Here is an 18624-nt window from a genome sequence, read left to right as displayed (position 1 = left end):
TTTGTTGGTAAAAAAGGCATGAATCTTGGCATACCATGCACGAGGGGCCTGTTTCAGCCCATACAAAGCTTTGTTTAGCTTGCATACCTGAAGTGCATTTGCTGTAATCTCAAAGCCTGGAGGTTGTTTGACATACACCTCTTCCAGCAAGTCTCCATTTAAGAAGGCTGTTTTTATGTCCAACTGATGAACATTCCACTCAAAATGTGCAGCCATTGCAATAACAGATCGGATGGTGGTCATCGGGGATGTAGGAGCAAAAGTCTCCTCATAATCTATGCCCTTTTTCTGAGCATAGCCTTTAGCAACCAGCCTTGCCTTGTATCTGTCAATGGAGCCATCTGGCTTCCGTTTCACCTTGAAAACCCATCGTGTGCCAATGGCATGTTTACCTGGTGGCAAGTCTACAACATCCCAAGTCTGATTTTTTTCAATGGACTGCAACTCATCGTGCATGGCATTCATCCAATGCACATTGTCCTTTGCTTCTTCGAATGTTGCAAGCTCCTCCTCATCAAGAAGAGTACCTGCATATGCCGATTCCACTGAATTAGCACCTTCCATGTGCCTTGCTGCACTGCGAGTCCTGCCAGGTAATGGAGCATCAATCTTACTCTCTCTGAGAGTCTATAACAGCCAGTTTGGGACTGTTTTTGCTGCATGTATGTCTGCAATTTCTTGCTGCACCACCTGTTCCACCGCCTGTGGAGGTGGCAAGACATCCTGTGGCTAAACTAAAGCATCGGGAGGTGGCTGTAAATTCTGATTTGCATCAGAAATATCAGCAGGGGAACCCAAGGCAATGGGTAGCAACCCCTCAAAAACATCCTCTGAAGAAGAAGGCATATGAAATTCAGCCTGAGTGTGAGCTGAATTTTTTGCAAATATCACATCTCTACTGACAATGATCTTGCGTGTAGCAGCATTGTAGAGACGGCACCCCTTGCTTTCTGCACTGTATCCAACAAATATGCACTTAATTGCCTTATTTGACAACTTGTGCCTAAATTCAACTGGCACATGAGCATATGCAAGGCATCCAAAGACTCGGAAATGATCCACTGAAGGCTTTCTCCCATTCCAGACCTCATAGGGAGTTTTTGTTTTCAAAGCCTTAGTGGGAGCCCGATTTAAAATGTAGTTGGCACACATCAAACCTTCAAGCCAGAATTTGTGAGGCATGTGTTTGCTTTTCAGTATACATCTGTCCATCTCCATAAGAGTTCTATTTTTCCTCTCAACTTTGCCATTTTGCTGAGGGGTCAGCCTCACTGTGAGCTGATGCACAATACCCTTGCCTTTCAGAAAAGCATCAAAATCTGCAGACAAGTATTCCCCACCTCTATCTGTGCGCAATGTCTGTATCTTGAGTCCGGTTTCATTTTCAACCATGGCTGAAAAGTGTTTAAACACCATGAACACTGCTAATTTGCGCTTTAGCCCAAAGATCCAAGTGAAATTGGAGTAATCATCAATAAAGGTAACAAAGTAGAGATGACTACCCAATGATGGAGTCCTCATGGGACCACAGACATCACTGTGTATAAGCTGTAATTTGCGGACAGCTTTAACTGAACCATTCTTTTTGAAGGGGAATCTATGCATCTTGCCTAAAATGCACCCTTCACAGGCATGTGGAGGAGGTATCTCAAGAGGTGGCAATGCATCAACCATAGAGTGCTTTTGAAGTGTCATCAAGTTGTTATAATGCATGTGGCCATATCGGGCATGCCATAATTCTGCATTTTGCATGGCAGCAGTAGGGGTAGAAACTGCAAGAGCATGGGCTGCTCTTTTCTCAAAAAGATCAAGCTGAAAAAGCCCATGCAGCAGAGTACCAGATAATCTTAAGGCATAATCATTTTCCGTGTCTTGGACAGCACATTTGTCATCCTCAAAGATGACCTGAAATCCAGCTCTGTTAAGAGTGGACACTGAAAGAAGATTCTTGGTGATACCAGGCACATATAAGACATCTGAAAGTCTGAAAACTGAGCCATCAATGGCAGTAAGCTCAACTTCTCCTGTGCCACGTACTGAATATGACGAGTTATTGGCACAAGTGACTTTCTTAGCAACGGGAGGTGGATGCAAGGAAGTAAAAAGACACTTCCTAGAAGTGATATGCTTGGATGCACCGCTGTCAAAATACAAAGTGTTCAGTGTTTCATTGACATTGAAAGCAGATGCATCCGTAGAAGAGTCATAACTGCAAGTCAAAAATGCATATGTATCATCATTACAAGTGGCTGTACTATCCCGAGCATTTGGAGCAGCCAGCCTAGAATCTAAAATGCAAGATAAAAAGGCATAATCCTATCCAACAAAGTTGGCTGCAGCATCCCCACTGTCAGAGGCATGAGGAGCTGAATCTGAAACAGCCATACCGGAGCTGTTTTTCTTCTCTTTTGCAAGCCTTTTCCTGCATTCTGCAATGTGATGACCTGGCTTTTTGCAGTAATGACAAAAACCCTTCTTCTTGGGCTTACTCGCATCATTTTTAGCCTTTTGTGAAGGCTGTCTTGACCCACTGGAAGGCTGATTTACTGATGTCTTTGCATGTCCCATTGTTTTTGACTAAAACTTTGAGGGCATAGCTTGTTCACCTGCACGTGAAGCCAAGTTTTTCCTGGTTTGCTCTTCCTGAAGCAGAAGTCCTATCAACTCATGAAAAGTGAGAGGATTTGCACCCCCCCTCAATGATAAGTTCAGCGAGGTATGAAAGCTGAGATGAGACTCAGGAAGAGAATTCAGAGTGGTAGTAATCATCTCTGAATCAGGAATAATCTCATCTATGTTCAATAATTGCTCTCTGAGATCCTGTAGCTTTGTGAGGTGGACTGACATGGAGTCACCCTCTTCCATATGTGTATTACTTAACTCTCTTTTCAAGAAAGATACCCTTGCATCATTCCGGGCTGCATACATGCTTTCTAAGATATCCCACGCTGCCTTCGAGGTCTTACACGACCGGATATGCGGAATGATAAATCTTTTCATTGAAAGAGAGATGCATGACAAAGCTAAGGCATCCCGTGAATCCCATCTCTTCTGCTCTGGAGTAGTGGCTATAGCTGCACCAACAACTTGTTTTGCAGCTACACCTTGTGCACGACCTCTTCCACCTCCTTGTTGAGGAGGGGTATTAGGTGCCATACCTGCTGGTCAGATCTCACCCCCATTCACATAATCCCATAGAGGGAGTAGTTGGTACCATCCAACTTGTCTTCTTGTGAAAGACCACTGAACTAGAAGTCATTTTGATTTTGCTGGGCCATATCTGAGAAAGAGATTTAAGCAGATACAAAACTGAATTCCCTTACTGGGAATGAAATGCACAACTCCCAAAAAACACAGCCAAGCACTAGCTGTAAATGCAACTCAGATTTCTGCACTTGCACTGTCAGAAATCTGTCCAAGCATCAAAAACTCTCCAGAATCTGCCAAAAGTGCTGCAAAACACTTCAAGAAAGGCAGTATGAACTGAAAACTCCAAAATTGCTCTCCCAACACAAAAGCCCCAAAATAGACCCGAAATTGCAACCGGAAAGGGGCAAATTGATCAAAAGCCCCAAATGTTGCAAGAATTGCGCTCTATCCGCAAAAGCCCCAAATTTCACTGCGAAATTGCAGTGTTATCACAAAATCCCCAAATTTTTGCAAGAAATTGTACTGCAAAACTGAAAGCCCCAAATTTCGAGCTTGAAATTGCAACTAGAAAGGGGCAAATGCACAGAAAGCCCCAAATTTTGCAATTTCAGCAGAAAGCCCCAAAATTTTGGGCTAAACCTCTGAATCTGCTTGCAACGTCTGCTTCACAAGCAACTACGAACCCGAAGATACCCAAATGATTGCAAAAGACTGCAAATGTCTGCACAAACACTACTAGATCTACTGGTATGGTGATTGTACGACAGAGTACGGATGACCGTACTGTACGGTCGATGCAGGTTGGTGCCACACGTGTGGTACGGAATATCTGTATGCAGTTGTACGGAAGCATGTACGATTTTTATACGCAAGAGCTGTACGGAAGCAGGTACGTTTTTTTACGTAGGAGTTGTACGGAAGCTTTGACGACAGATGTACAAAATATGACGCAGGGTTGGTACGGCGATACAGCGTACGGCGCCACACGTGTAGTATGGCCTACAATCTGTACAGCCGTACGGTCAATGAGACTGCAAGTGCGAGCAGGTACGAATAGCGATGATGCAGCTGGTACGGTACGTGCAGGGTACGGATTCCGTACAGTCGTACGGACTGTACGGATAGTCGTGTGATTGCTTCGAGTTGTACGGACGGGATGTAGCAGCAGGAGCGGCAGCAGGAGGCTAGAGCTGAACGAGGCTCTGATACCAAATGTGAGAGGTTGGGGAGAGAGAGAGAGAGAGCAAGAGAGAGTGAGCTTGAGAGCTGAAAGCTTGATAGCTTGGTTGCAATAGAAGAGTGTAAAAGAGTTCAACAGAAAGAGTTAGAGATAAGGTTTTGTCCTAGTGACAAAACCTTAGTAGTCACTAACCATAGTTAGTGAACTAACTGCGGTTAGGGGAAAAAACCTCTTAAAGAGGGAAAAGTGCCCCTAACTAGCTTATTAAATTACATTGGTCACTGCTGAATTATATCTATAATTCTAACATTTGGTGCCGTGACCCATCTGAAGCTTCTTTGCCATCCTCTGTTAGAGAGCGGTTGAAATTCAAGCTAAAGATTCCAAGACCCAGATCATCGTGGGGCATCTCGTAACATGAGCCCCTCTCCAACTAGACTGAAGGACTTCGTGATTTCAAGGGGAGATGTTTGTATTGGTGATAATTCTATCATCAATGTTCGTGGAGAAGGCAATCTCGACATCATCCCCGGCGGCAGAGGAGGGATGCACTCCTCCAAGGTACTGCTTATTCCCTCTCTTGGTTTCAATTTGCTGTCAGTTTATGAGACCTGTACACTTGGTACCATGGTTCTATTTGATGAAGACTTTGTGGAGGTCAGGGATAAAGTAGCTGGCCAAGTAGTTCACATTGGTACGATGAATCATGGGATTTATACCTTGTCCACTCTTTCCTCAATCATGTCACCCCTTCAAGGTGACATGTGGCATTTCCATTTTGGTCAGTTGAATGTTGAAGCACTATGTAGAGCTGCCTGGGACCACATGGTCCTTGGTCTACCTAATGTGGGGAGTATGCATGGTCATCGCAATTTATGTATTCGAGGGAAGCAACACCAGGATGCATTTTCGAAGGAGGCCTCTTGGCGGGCTTCTACACCTGTGGAGTTAGTCCACGTAGATCTTTGTGGACCTATGACAGTTCCTGGTCTTGGAGGTGCGCTCTATTTTTTGCTAAAGTAGTCCATCATGGTGTGTAGATTTGTGATTGTGGTGTTCTTTGAGAGGTATCTATGCTCAAGTCACCACTATGGCCTTGCTTTCAACAAGTTAGCACAATCACTAATCCCCATTTAGAGAAAATGTAAAGTAGCTCAGATAAATATTACAAACAAAACTTCCAGAAACTAGAAACGAAAGGTGTAAATTTGAAGGAAAGCAAAAGAGAAAATGTAAGTGAAGGTGAATGAATATGGGGAAAGGTAGATGAGTGAAAAGAGAGGAGAGGAAAGAGATAAAAGAGGGGATGGACCATTAAATATGAGTGGGGACGTGACCATTTTGGCAATACTATCACATGCTTTTAATAAAGGTGGTGTCATACAAGCTAAATGATAAAATAAATCACTACCCTCATGTCAGGCCAAAAAATTTGATCCACACAGAGTGACAAGTTCATTGAGGATCTCTACAAAGACTCAAGAGACAAAAAGCTGAACCTGAAACTCATTACAATGGCCTATACCATCACTAATCCTAACATTAAACACTAAATAAACTAGTCAACTTGACCAAATGCATTGCAAAAAGTGGGATGGACCAGATTAGCACAAACTAATCAAGTTCATGCCTTAGGACCCTTGCAAGGCCAAAAAGCTTAGTGATCAAACTTTGAGTGGAATCTTGCTGGATACAGTGGTCCTGTCTAATTGCCCTAAGCGGTTGGTCTCTGTGTCGTACAGCCTCATGAATGAAAGTTGCCAACATCTCTGATCTGGGTGTGACAAGAGGCTGGAGAGTGGTTTGGATCCATCCCTAAAAGGACAATAGTAACAACCTTGGATCTCATAGTACACAGGGCATTTGAAAGAAAAATGCTCCAATCTTGTGTATTTCATAGAGTGCAGGTGCGACCCTCTCTAGGTATGCCCTCAGCCGGTCTGCTCTCAATGCGTAGTCGGTGTGATGAAACACAGAACTGCTTGATTGATATCCTCAGAGAATGGGGGAGGTGGATTTGTGTGTGGGTAGGTGAAGCCCTCCTTTGGTATCCATTAAGTAGTAATCTCTGTAGAAGCTGAGGAAAAACTGAGCCGTCCAATCAAAGAGAGAGAGAGAGAGAGAGAGAGAGAGAGGGGGGGGGGGGGGAGGGGGGAATACAAGCTGCTTGTGTTAAAAAGTTCATCAATGTTTGCCAACTGGTCTCGCAAGTTAGTTCACATAGGATGTACTCCGTCAAGCTTCCCACCCTTGCATTTTACAGTGATTTCGCTCATTTATGATCGAAGCTCATTTTTTCCGTGGTCCATCTTGTCCAAGAGGCTCCATGCTGCCTTAACTCCTTTGTAATGCTTGATACTCAGCATGGCATTCCTAAAAAAGGAGCGTGCAAATTATGGAGAGTGCCTGTTGTCGTGAGATTTCTTTGCTCATTTAGAGGGGGACATGCAATGGTAGTGGAATAACCCTGCTACCTCTTGTAATTGCCAAGGACAATAGTTGGACGCATCCAACTTATTCCCATAAACCTTCCCTCTTGCTCCCTTCTATGTCTTCTCTTCTCTTGCAAATCTAAAGCAGCCCCTTGTTTCACTAGGGTGGGTGTTTTTTTTAACTCTTTCATGTGATCCTCTTTTGAAAGCTTGTATATTGGATGAAAGTACAGCTTAAAGTAAAGACTCCAATGTGGTTGCATTCATTATTGAAGCTATTTTCTCCTTTTTTGTGTTATGTGTCCCTTTGTTCTGCAGCTGTGTTTACTTATGCTTTGACCTTTCTTTCATGCTTTTTCTGCCTACCAAATCAGCTAGAGGTTGTGTTTCTCCTCTAATGTCCTAGGTGACACTTCATTCTACATTTCAAGCTGTTGTTATTCTCTGTTATTATCTTGGCTACTGCCTCTTTAATTACATCAGATTACCGTCCTAGTTTTACGTATTTCTGGTTCGCATAGTAGTGGATAAATAGGAAAAACTTTCATACGAGATATTAAAGAGTTCATTTTTTAGATCTTAACTCCAAAAAGGCTTAGTTTTATGCATAGTCGGATCAGCATATCAGTACTTAAATAGTATGAACTTTCACCACGAGATATTAAGGAGTTGAATTTTCAAATATTTTTTCTTTGTCCTTTATAATACAACAGAAAATGAGGCCATGACCCTTCTTCAACACATTGTCCATGAAAGCAGGCCACAAGAGGCTGCTTACAAGGAAAATAAATCTCTCATGTGTATAGCAGCATCAGAGATGTCTTTTAAGGCCGCAAGCATAGGATGCTTGCAAGGAAAGAAATCTTTCACGTGTAGAGCCACATCTTGTAAACTGCCACATTTTTTCTAACCTTAAACACAGTATGGATGAAAGTCGAAGCACATATACATATATACAGAGGAATCTCATAGGATTCAGCAGAAATGTACAATATTTAAAAATCATCTTAGCTGATATTTTGTGTGTGCAGACCGTGTATTTGGGCCTGCAACTACCACTAGACATGTGTATGATGTGGCAGCCCAACATGTGGTCAGCGGTGCAATGGAGGGAATGAATGGTAAGAAGAATGATTACTTGTGTTAATTAATTTTTTATTTTTCAATGTGTGGATCTGCACAGATGTTAGATGGCCAAATTGACCTTGTGTGAAGGTAGTGGCCAACATTTGAACTAAATTTGGGGTAGGTTTTGTACAGGTACTGTCTTTGCATATGGTGTCACCAGCAGTGGCAAGACACACACCATGCATGTAAGTCTTTGTGAAGGTGTTGCTAGTAAATTGTAGACTTAATAATATAAGAATTACATACGGGGTATAGCCCTTAGCACACCCATCCTTTAACATCTAGAAGTGGCAATTTAGAAGGCAAGGAGTGCACCGCGACTAACTTGTCAGTTAAGTCCCTTCTTGTGGTCAATCTTGTGTCACAACATCCACAGCATGCCACATGGCATAGATCGATCTTTGTGGGGTAACTATGAATGAACTATTTTTTAAAGCTGAATCAAGGTATGCATGATGCTATGCCGTTTTATGTGGAGTGTCATGTCAAGCTATACCAGATTATAGAAGCATCTTTTTGCGTATTTTTCATTGGAAGAGACTAAATTGAAGTAAGCTGTCTTTACAAGCAATCGTACCTTGGATGGAGAGAATCAGAATGTGCCCTGCACCTTTGAGGCTTTTAATGTGCTCGTGTGTGCATGGTATACTTGTGTTGAATGTGTGTTTCAATGTTTGAAAGTGCATGTTTACACAATGATCTGTTCCCAGCTTTGACAAGCAATGACATCTGTGTGATGGTTTGTACCTCTGTTGACTTCAATGAGGTCAGAAGATCCCCCCCCCCCCCCCCCCCCCTCTTCTCTCTCTCTCTCTCTCTCTCTCTCTCTCTCTCCCTCTCTCACATAGCTAGGAGACTCTGTACTTATATAATTGGTGCTAATTACAATGCAGGGTGATCAGAAGTCTCCTGGGATCATTCCTTTGGCAGTGAAAGATGTTTTTGGAATTATTCAGGAGGTGCCTTTTCTAAACTGTAATATGTCAGTATTGTAAATGAAGTTTGAAATACCAGGAAAAGATTTGAAATATCTATCAGCTCTTTGCCTTCTAGCCCCTTTTTTACATTATTTTCCTGTTATGTAGCATAGAAGATATCAAGCTGACTAAGGTAAATGTTTCGCTCTTCTGATGTAACTGTTCCCATTATATGCTGCCTGAGGTCTCAATATTTTCAGGGTAAGATTGCATTAGTCTTTTAAGTATGAGGAGTACCTTCTATTTTTTGCCTGCTTGGGGAGTCTTGCATTTCTATCGATTGTTATTGAGGTTTTCTTTCCCCCTTCCCCCAAAAGAAGTGCCTTTATTATTCAGACCTTGAAAACGAAACAAAAGGTTCAGCTATCTGTGACGCGCTGACCGAGAACTGCCAGCTGTCATCTCGGGTCCCAGATCACTGCCTAGGGGACCCTGGAAGCAGGTGCCAACAGCTAGTGTGGAAAATTGTACAATGAATTCTTCCTCGATCGGTGAAAGTATTAAGGATACCTGCAGGCAAAGGCTTGCAGAAATGCTCCTGCTTCTCAGTGGTCTTTCTCAACTCTGCGTGCAGAGTGTAGATGACGTCACATCAAATGTTGACAAGGTTAGTTGCAGGATGAAGCTACTGTCCTCACATCACAAGGATGCAGGATGGTACCCAAAGGCTCGAGGTGGTACTGCTGGCAATAGTCTACCAGACATTGCTCTTCAGGGAAAGCTCTGGGCACATTCGCGTAAGAGGCAGCTTTGAAAGCTTGGAGATTGAAGAAGGATCCCATGCAATAAACTTGCCTACGAGGGCTCGATTTTGCTTCTCTTGGTCAATAATACCAAGACCACTACATTGAGGCCTGACGATGATATGTCAAGCTATGCCCAAGTGTTTTATGCGCCATTCGACCCCACCCGCAAAAACTTCTGCACCAATGCCTGAGCTGTCCTATGCAAAAGCCCCAGCAAGACGTGAAATGTTAAGCCATGGCCAAAAGTACCTAGTTAACCACAAAGCTCTCTTTTTGCCAAGCAAAGTTTGGTGGAGCTTCTAAGGAGATTAAATGGGTTAGTGACATGCTTGATAGCTAAAGATGGTCAAAGCCTCTCACATTCGAGGAGCTTGGTCCATTGTTGCCTCAGGAGGAGGCTCTATAGTTGTTTGATGGAGTTAGTTTTTATTTCACTAGATCAGCCTTGGAAGTACATTTTATATCATCACATGTAGCATTCCACTCCATGTCTAGGTGGTGGAGGGGGGGCAAGCTTTCAGTGGGACTTTATGGGTATTTGGCTTTTGGCTCCCACCTCAGTTTCATTGCTAGCCTTGTTGAGGCTTGGGATTAAATTATTTTACCAGGGCTTTCATGTATCTCTTTTTCCTCTCAAGATGAGGTTGATACACTGTATGTGTTCTTTCATGATCTCATTTTGAATCAGTTAGACCTGCAGGACTTGTACTCAATGTGCTGCTTAGGAGTTTGGTTTTGTTGCATCAGTGGGCACTTAGAAATTGGCTGGTCATTTATCCACTTCAAAGCTTTCTCCTCGCACTGGTCTTACATGCTGTTAAGCATTGCTACTTTGCCTTCTTTCAGCTTCCAGGTGGCACTTGACTGTGAGATGTATATGTATGGCATGGTGAGTTCTCTCCTATTGTACTTCTTGATATTTGTTTTGCATTGGTGAAGCTGGTCGTTGATCTTTGGCACATCATTGCTCTGATCTTTCCAATTCTTCAAATTTGGGTTGTTGAAAAGACTAGATGCTAAGTGCCTTTTACTAATCCTTTTTCTTGATAGCGGCTTTGGGAGGTTCGGCATTAAGTACGTACTCATACCATATTTCTACATCTTCTTGGCCTCTTTTCCATAAGAGGCTTCAGCCTTCCAATTTGTATATCAGTCCTGTCTCATGTTGCCATCTAGACACAGCTCTAGCACTCTAGCTCATTCTATCTTGAGGCATTGTTGCTTGGCTAACATAGCAAGAGAACATTATTTTTTATTGTTAGCTTTCAGGAGCTCAAGATTCTGCTACCTTAACTGAGATTCCCAAGAAGTCAATTCTTGTTTTACCACCTTCTTGCCTCTTTGTAATACAATGTGAGAGCTTGCTAGGAGTTTGACCACATGAAGGCACATTCTTGTCATGTTCCCTAGATATTTTCTGGTTATCTTGTCGGATCTGACTGATGCTTTTCATGGAAATTGAGATCGTTGTCAGGACAATTCTTGGCTGCTAAGAATCCACTCCATAGTTTTTGCAAACCTAGAGATAAGATTCCCTTTTCCAAAAGTCATGGCATTATCTTCCACCAGACTGGATTCTTGTAGATATATTTGTTGTTTATAGGGTATGTAGACCCTTTTTGGTTGTTTTTATATAGCCTTGGACTGGTTTGTTGGTTTTTTTTGGCTACTTTGCGACCTTAAGTTGCTTTGGCATCTCACTGTTTCCCCTCCAAGCTAGCTATTCATTGCTTAATTAAGAGTTTCTTTCTTTTCGCTTCCCAATAGCATCTGCTTTTTCCAAAGGTTGCTTGGACCACCATGGTGAGATATGCACGACCATGGAACAAGTGCTTGTATTTGATTTGTTTTGTTTTCTTTGCCTTTCCAATAGCAATGACTTCCATAGGTTTGCTTTGACCAACCATGGTGAGAGCAGCAGTGGGAGGAGTTGTTCTTGTATTTGAATTTTCGGTTTGACCATATGTGTTTGTGACCGTCTGGCTTGAACAAAGGCTGTTCTTCACTTGGCAGAAGGCCTTTTTCTTGCTACTACGATACAAGGATAACTCTATAGGCTATAATTTATTTTACACTTTAATAATTGTAATAAAACTACATGTAATGCCATTGAAATAAAAGTGACAAGTTTCTAGATTGCTCTATCTAAGCATAGTTGAAGTTTTTGTTTGGTTATATGTCACAGACTCCAGGGCGAGAGTTCCTTCTTCGAGTCTCGTATCTTGAAATCTACAATGAGGTGCTTTCTATCTGTCTAGTCTCACATTATCTAAGGTGTTTTGTGGCAAGATTTCTAAATGATTGGTGTTTTTGAGACATTCAATGCTTATTGCATGGAGTTGGTCCATTGTTGATGAGCTTAAGCTTTTCAGAGTTGAAGTAACATCATGATTGATTTTTTTGAATTTCAGGTCATTAACGACTTGCTAGATCCTGCAGGGCAAAATCTGAGGATACGCGAAGATGCACAGGTGAGGCAATTGGGACCTTAATTTTTTTCCTATTGTGCAAGTCTATCAAGTCGAAATGGTTTTATATGCATGTATCAAACAAGGTTGACCATAGTAGTTTGAAGTCCTCAAAGGAAGTTGGCTTTTATAATGAAACCATGAAGATGCTATGGTGATCCTAATAGATGTTGAAAGCTTATTGTGTTGAATCCACAAAGGTATCCATGGAAAAAACATCCAAAATTAGTGTATTTTCCAACTCAAGACTTTCGGATTAAACTATGTTGTTTAGAGTTTTGCTTGGCGAACCAAGTTTGACATGTGTGTGTGTGGACTGTGTTTGTGGCAAGCTCTCTCTCTCTCTCTCTCTCTCTCTCTCTCTCTCATGCACACATGCACGCACGGGAACATTGACAATAGACACTCAGAGATTTCTTCCCAAGTAAGATCCCATAGAGAAGGCGGAGCCGGCTCTTCACAACTATCAAATTGTAGGAGGTTGGACATAGGATCCTTGAGGTCTCATCCCATTTGAAGCACCCTCATATTAGCATTGTGGTGTTAGGCCATTTCATGATACCCATGGGCCAAGCAAAGTAGAGAATGGAAGAAGTAGATTTTCTTAAGAGATACTAGGAACCCGATAGGATTCTAGTTGGGTCCACATAGAGCTTAGGCCCGGGGCATGTGTGTGTGTGTGATCTTATGATGTATTTTTGGATAGTCTCATAGGCCTCTTTGCCATTTCACAGACATGAGACGTTAATTGGCACTTTTTTAATTTCTTGTGTTCTCTCACTTTTGGGTCCCAAAAGTTGTTATAAGCAATAATTATGGAGGCTTGAAGAATATTCTTCTGGTACACATAAACCTGCTTATTTCATTCCACCATTAACTTGGGTTGTGGTCATAGATTTCAATGATTTATGGATTTTACCCTTTTGCCTTATTTCTTGCACATTAATTTTGGTACTTCAAACCCTCACCACTACAACAATCTCTCTATTAGTAAGCGTTGACACCATTATCTTGGTCAGGATACTAGTGTTGCATCTGCTTCGTGACTTCCTTTCTTACTTGCCTACTTATGCTCTTAGCATGTCTCTCCCTTTCTTGAGACAACTACATGAGACAAAAAAAAGCTTGAAGAGGAGAAAAAGGGAGGGGGGGAGTCAGTCTCAACAAGAAAAATGTGAGGCAACGGTAGAGGCAGTGGGTGTAAGAAACATGTCCCAACTCAAGTAGCACATGAGAGCACCAAGATTCAATGTAGAATGGGAGGGACAATAGAGAGCCCCAAGCATGGGAGGGGGGCCACTAAGCTCCTACAATGCAAAATGATACTCCAAAAGAATTTTGCGCCTAATGTCATTATTATCGGAGACATTCTCTACCTTTGTAGAGTAAGTAGCCGTCTTCAATACTATGTTTTTTCTACTTGAGTTCTTTATCACCAATCTGTGTTGTGTCACCATTTCCATGTGACTTCTCAATGAAAGCTCATGAACGTGTTGGTCTCTCCAAATAATTGCTTTCCATATTTCAGAATAGTGAGGATCAACTCACATTTTGCTTTCAAGGACTCCGGGAAATCATTTTGGAATCAAGTAGAACTCCATTCATCAACTATTGGCATTGGCTTAGGGATCCTGCTGCCACATCGAATATCCCCTTTCAATATGTTAATTGGATATCAAACTCTTGCGTTATTTTCAGCCCACCTAGCTTTTGTTCTTGTAAGCTCTGTTTATTGCAAATCCATTTGATACTTTCTTGATATAAAAAATGATCTTAAACTTAGCCATTTCTTTAAAGCATAAACTATAACATACAGATCCTTCTCATACGTTGAGTATTTTTGTTGAGCACGGTTTAACTTTTTGCTTTCAAAGCCACTAGTCGATTCTTTTATAAAAGTATTGCCCCAACAACAAAATCACTGGTGTTTGTTTCAACTCATGAATGGTTCATTGGGATCCACTACCTTTAAGATAGGAGCTGATGTTATAGCTACTTTTAACTTTCAAAACTCTTCATTTGAGGTTCATCCATATGAAGGTACTTTTCTTCCCCTTAAGCAAATTTGGCTCGGAACAACAATTTTGGCATAGTCTTGGATGAATCTCCTATAAAATCTAGACAAACATAAGAATATTTGCAATTCTTCAATGTTAGTAGGATGTGGCTACTCCAATCTGGACCTTACCTTTTTGGGATCCATACGAATCCCTTCTTGGAATATACTTTGTCCCAAGTACTTCACTTCTTTTGCAAAGAATTCACTCTTGGATTCTTTAGCAAAAAGAGAGTCATCTCGAAGCAATTGGAACACCTGTCAAATGTTCCATATGCTTTTTTCTTGTTTTACTATAGATAAGGTTATCATCTAAGAGTACCACAGAAAATTTCCCTAAATATGGCCTCAATATGCTATTCATAAGTATCATAAAGGTTGCTGAAGCATTTGTTAAATGGTGTTACTCTGAATCGGATAATGCCTATACCTTGAACAAAATGATTTCTTGGAAACATCCTCTTCTCTAATTTTACAGTATTCTGAGCCAGCTGTTTGCCACGTCATGCAAGCATTGGATTTGTATGGTCTTTCAACAGGGCTGAAAGACCATATACCAAAACCGAATCTTGCCCTTACTTGAGTGTGACTGGCATTGCTTTTTGTGGCCTAGCTTTTTGTTGCGTGTGCCATTTGGGATATCCATTGGATTGCATATCTCATTATTGCAAAGAGAGACACTGGGTGCTTCAAAAACTCTTTTATAAGATTGATTATTTGAAATTGTCTACTTGGCCAATTCATATTCGTCTTCGGATCGTGCAGTCCATTATCATGGCATATATGCAGTTCCATTTGCTGCTTATTCCTTGGACTGTAATGGACATTGAGAAATATATGTCCAAGGTTATGAAGTGTCTTTAGCACACCAAAATTGATCTTAAGGCGCTCCGCCTTCTCAAATATATTTATGTTTGTACACCCAAGTTGCATGGGGGCTTGAACATTGTAAATATTTATACTCATATGTTAGCTCGCAAGGCCACACTGTTGCTCACCTTTGGGGAGCAATGCAAGCCCTAGACAATTATGCTTTTTTATTTGATAGGTTCTCTTTGTACAGAGGCTTTTGTCCATTGGAATCTTTGCCATTCTGGTTGTTATTTTTGGACATTTTTATGGGCAGATTCCTAGGTGTCCCTGTTCTACATGTTTGATTCATGACTGGCACCAGCTCCTGGCTCATCTACTATGGTCAGGTTTGCCTCCCGATCCTGGGATAGATCATCCATTGGAGCGGAGAGTTTGATCCCCCTTTGGCTCACCTTTAGGCTCACAAGGCATATTTCCTTCATGGTTTGGGTATTTCTACTGTGGCAGATGTGGTGGATGTTTGGAGGCTTGCAAGTTGCACCACAGACTTATTTGGTGCGACCTACCCACCAAGCTGCAATCCTTTCAGCCTGTACCTTGCCTGTTTTCTACTCTTCCTCTATTGGATTGGAAGTTTGATCAGGGGATCCCGGGCTACTCCCCATTCTCCTTTGCAGGCCTTTCAGCCAAAATGGCTTATCGTCTAACACATCGCAGCAGTGGATTCAAGAGCATGGTAATCAACTTTGGCGATTGGACAAGTCTCTTGCTCGATGAAAGACTTGTCTCAAACGCATATGGAACAATAAACTTCCCTTCAAGCAGCGGGTGTTCTTGTGGTGCTGTTTGGTGGGTGCATTAACAGTGTGTTGTTTGTTGGCTGCTAGGCATATCACTTTTTCGTATCTGAGGCAGATTGTTCTGCATCTTCTCTGCACCTGACCTAGTGCTCGTGATTTTCGTTCTAGATTGGCATCATTTCTTCATGGCCGTTTTCCCAGGATTTCCTTTGGTAGGCATTTTGGTTGTTTGGTAGATATGTCTCCATACTGGATTATGATAAGTTCTTTTATTGGTGTCATTACTGGGCTCTATGGTCATTATGTCATGCCCCTAAGATTTGGCTGTATGGGCACTTCTCGGTGGATTTTATGCTTTTGTTGTTCTTCCTTGCATCAATCTCTCCAAGATGCCTAGATCTTCCAACTGGAAGTGTTTTATCACTGTTTCAAGCTCTTCAGTAGTAGTTTGGGGGCAGCTATGAATGTACAATACTTATAATAAAATAGTATTTTCCAAAAAAAGAGTGTGTGAGGAGTGTCTTTGGTGCACCAAAACTGATTGTAAGGCACTCGGCCTCCTCAATACAGTTATGTTTGTACACCCAAGATGCAAGGAGGCTTGAACATTCTTAATATTCACACTCATATGTTAGCTCATAAGGCTGCTGACCTTTTTGGAGCAACATCAGCCCTAGATAATTATGCTTTCTTGTCTGATAGGTTCTCTTCCTACAAAGGCCTTTGGCCACTATTTTGACTTGGTTATGTTGAGAAGCACTCAAAAAGTAGCTTACTTTGTTACATTGAGATCAGTGCCTCCAGATTTGTTAGCTGTTCCTCTTCTTGTTTATAAATTTTCTGCTAAAACATAAAATCCCTCCAGGCTATGGGCAAGTGTTAGTATCATATAATGTTACAGAGACTTTTTCACAGACAACATTTATTGAATCATATCATGCATAGGGGTAAATCGCTGTTCTAATGTATTAAGGCATGCTTAGCAACAGCAATCCAATCAGGTTTGTATTAAGAGGACGTGCACTAATTTTACTTGATTTTGCTCCTCTTCATATGCTATGTGATTTCTTTCTGAGATTACAGTTTTTGAAACCCTTTTATGTGGTTGAAGTTTGATCATGTTGCGGATTCTTACTCTTTTACAATCTCTCATTCCAAATGCCAAGTGTATAAAATGATGTATTTTATAGGCCTGGGGTGGGAAGTATTTTTTTTTCTGTGAGAAAGCGTAGCACTTCTGTTAGCCACTGGGGTGTATCAAATCTTGCAGCATACCACCAGGGCAGAGTGCTGTCAAAAGGTTGACATAAATTTGTAAACCTATAAAGTTCAGTTTGTAAAATTTATGATGGTCACAATCCCATGTTGATAATAGTTATATTGGCATGGCTTTGGGCTTAGAATTTGCATTTGCTAACTTATGTGAGATATTTGTATTGTGTAGGGAACATATGTGGAGGGAATAAAGGAGGAAGTTGTCCTTTCTCCAGCGCATGCTCTCTCGCTAATTGCCACGGGAGAAGGTACTGAACCATCTGTTTCGTGTTGTCCAGAAATTCGTATAAAGGCTATGCTTTGACCTTGAAACCCTTCAGTGGTGTATGCACAAGAACTGGAGAAAAAAGGAAAGAGGAAATATAAGGTTCTTGAAACCCTTCATTTTGTGATGAAAGTGGAAGATCTATTGTGAATGAGATCATGCTGTCATTTGCATTCTTTGTTTCTGCTTGATCGGGCTTGCATAAGATTCCTTTTGAACTATGGGTGAAGTAATACACAACAATTAGATGTAGGTATCTACTGGCTAAAGACAATACATAAAAGGTGCAAGTAGACTGGCTTGCTTTGCGTCAGATTACAACACTTCTGCGATTTTTTCTAAAACTATGCATTGACATTGTGTCTGGTCTACATACTTGCTGATGTATTGCTGTTAACTTGGCATCAGAGCATCGCCATGTGGGGTCAAACAATTTCAATTTATTGAGCAGCCGAAGCCATACAATCTTCACTCTGGTAGGCTATTCTGGGATATCGATATCTCGTCTTATATGGGCTGCTTGCTTGACATGCAGGTTGTTATTGAGGAAGGTTACCTTTTTAATGAATTATTTGTTATATTTCAATATTGCCTCTTCAATTCATGCATGTACTACGAGGTTTTAGAAGCGGGTCTGATATTGTACTGCGTGTCTTGTTTGCAGACAGTAGAGAGCAGTCCTAGGGGCGATAATTATAGTGATGAAGAAGTTACTCTTTCACAGCTGGTACTGTTCTTGTCAGCAAAAAGTTGAAAACCTTTTCTATGAAGATATTGCAGAGACACAGATTTTTATTGGTCCATGTCATGTTTACCAGTGTGTCTGGAAGATGAAGAAAAGCTTAAGGTGTCAAAATGCTTTTGCTTGGGCATCATAAAATGAAGGTTTTGCTGTCTACCTTCTCACAGTTGCCAGTATGGTTGTCCATGTGCAGAATCTCATTGATCTAGCAGGTTCTGAGAGCTCCAAAGCAGAAACAACTGGGCTGCGGCGGAAGGAAGGTTCTTACATCAACAAGAGCTTATTAACTTTGGGAACTGTAAGACCAACTTTCTGGCTTTGTAAAATAGGCCCCACCAGGACGGTTATTGATATTCTTTCCCTCCATATGGAGAGATATGTGCGCAAGTTATAGTAGCTGATCATTTGAGCTTAATTTTAAATACAGGTCATATCTAAACTAACTGATGGGAAAGCGACACACATACCGTATAGGGATTCAAAGTTGACTAGACTACTGCAGTCCTCTCTAAGTGGACATGGCCGTGTATCGGTAAAAAAAAATACCTTTTTTTTTGTAGACTCCTTCAATGAGGAAGTAATAGCTTGGAGG

The 18624-nt window shown here is 41.5% G+C and overlaps 1 protein-coding gene across 4 annotated transcripts in view; it reads left to right on the top strand.

The window, feature by feature from the left end:
* Window positions 1-18624, top strand: part of LOC147898142 (kinesin-like protein KIN-7E, chloroplastic) — a 77557-nt gene that overhangs the window by 5505 nt on the left and 53428 nt on the right. For all 4 annotated transcript variants that reach the window (XR_015541494.1, XM_087378878.1, XM_087378877.1 and 1 more), the window contains exons 3-12: window positions 7794-7883; window positions 8023-8075; window positions 8784-8849; window positions 11799-11852; window positions 12025-12084; window positions 17195-17273; window positions 17699-17766; window positions 17955-18017; window positions 18226-18330; window positions 18460-18564. Coding sequence is in view for 3 of the 4 variants with exons in the window: in XM_087378878.1 (XP_087235004.1) it covers window positions 7794-7883; window positions 8023-8075; window positions 8784-8849; window positions 11799-11852; window positions 12025-12084; window positions 17195-17273; window positions 17699-17766; window positions 17955-18017; window positions 18226-18330; window positions 18460-18564 (743 nt within the window). In the remaining variant the exon portion in view is untranslated. The remainder of the gene's footprint in view (window positions 1-7793; window positions 7884-8022; window positions 8076-8783; window positions 8850-11798; window positions 11853-12024; window positions 12085-17194; window positions 17274-17698; window positions 17767-17954; window positions 18018-18225; window positions 18331-18459; window positions 18565-18624) is intronic.

The sequence above is a fragment of the Dipteris shenzhenensis genome, chromosome 9 (assembly GCF_047967505.1).
Source record: "Dipteris shenzhenensis isolate YYH24624 ecotype China chromosome 9, Dip_SZ_1.0, whole genome shotgun sequence".
Lineage (NCBI taxonomy): Eukaryota > Viridiplantae > Streptophyta > Polypodiopsida > Gleicheniales > Dipteridaceae > Dipteris > Dipteris shenzhenensis.
This window is presented reverse-complemented; position numbering and strand designations above follow the sequence as displayed.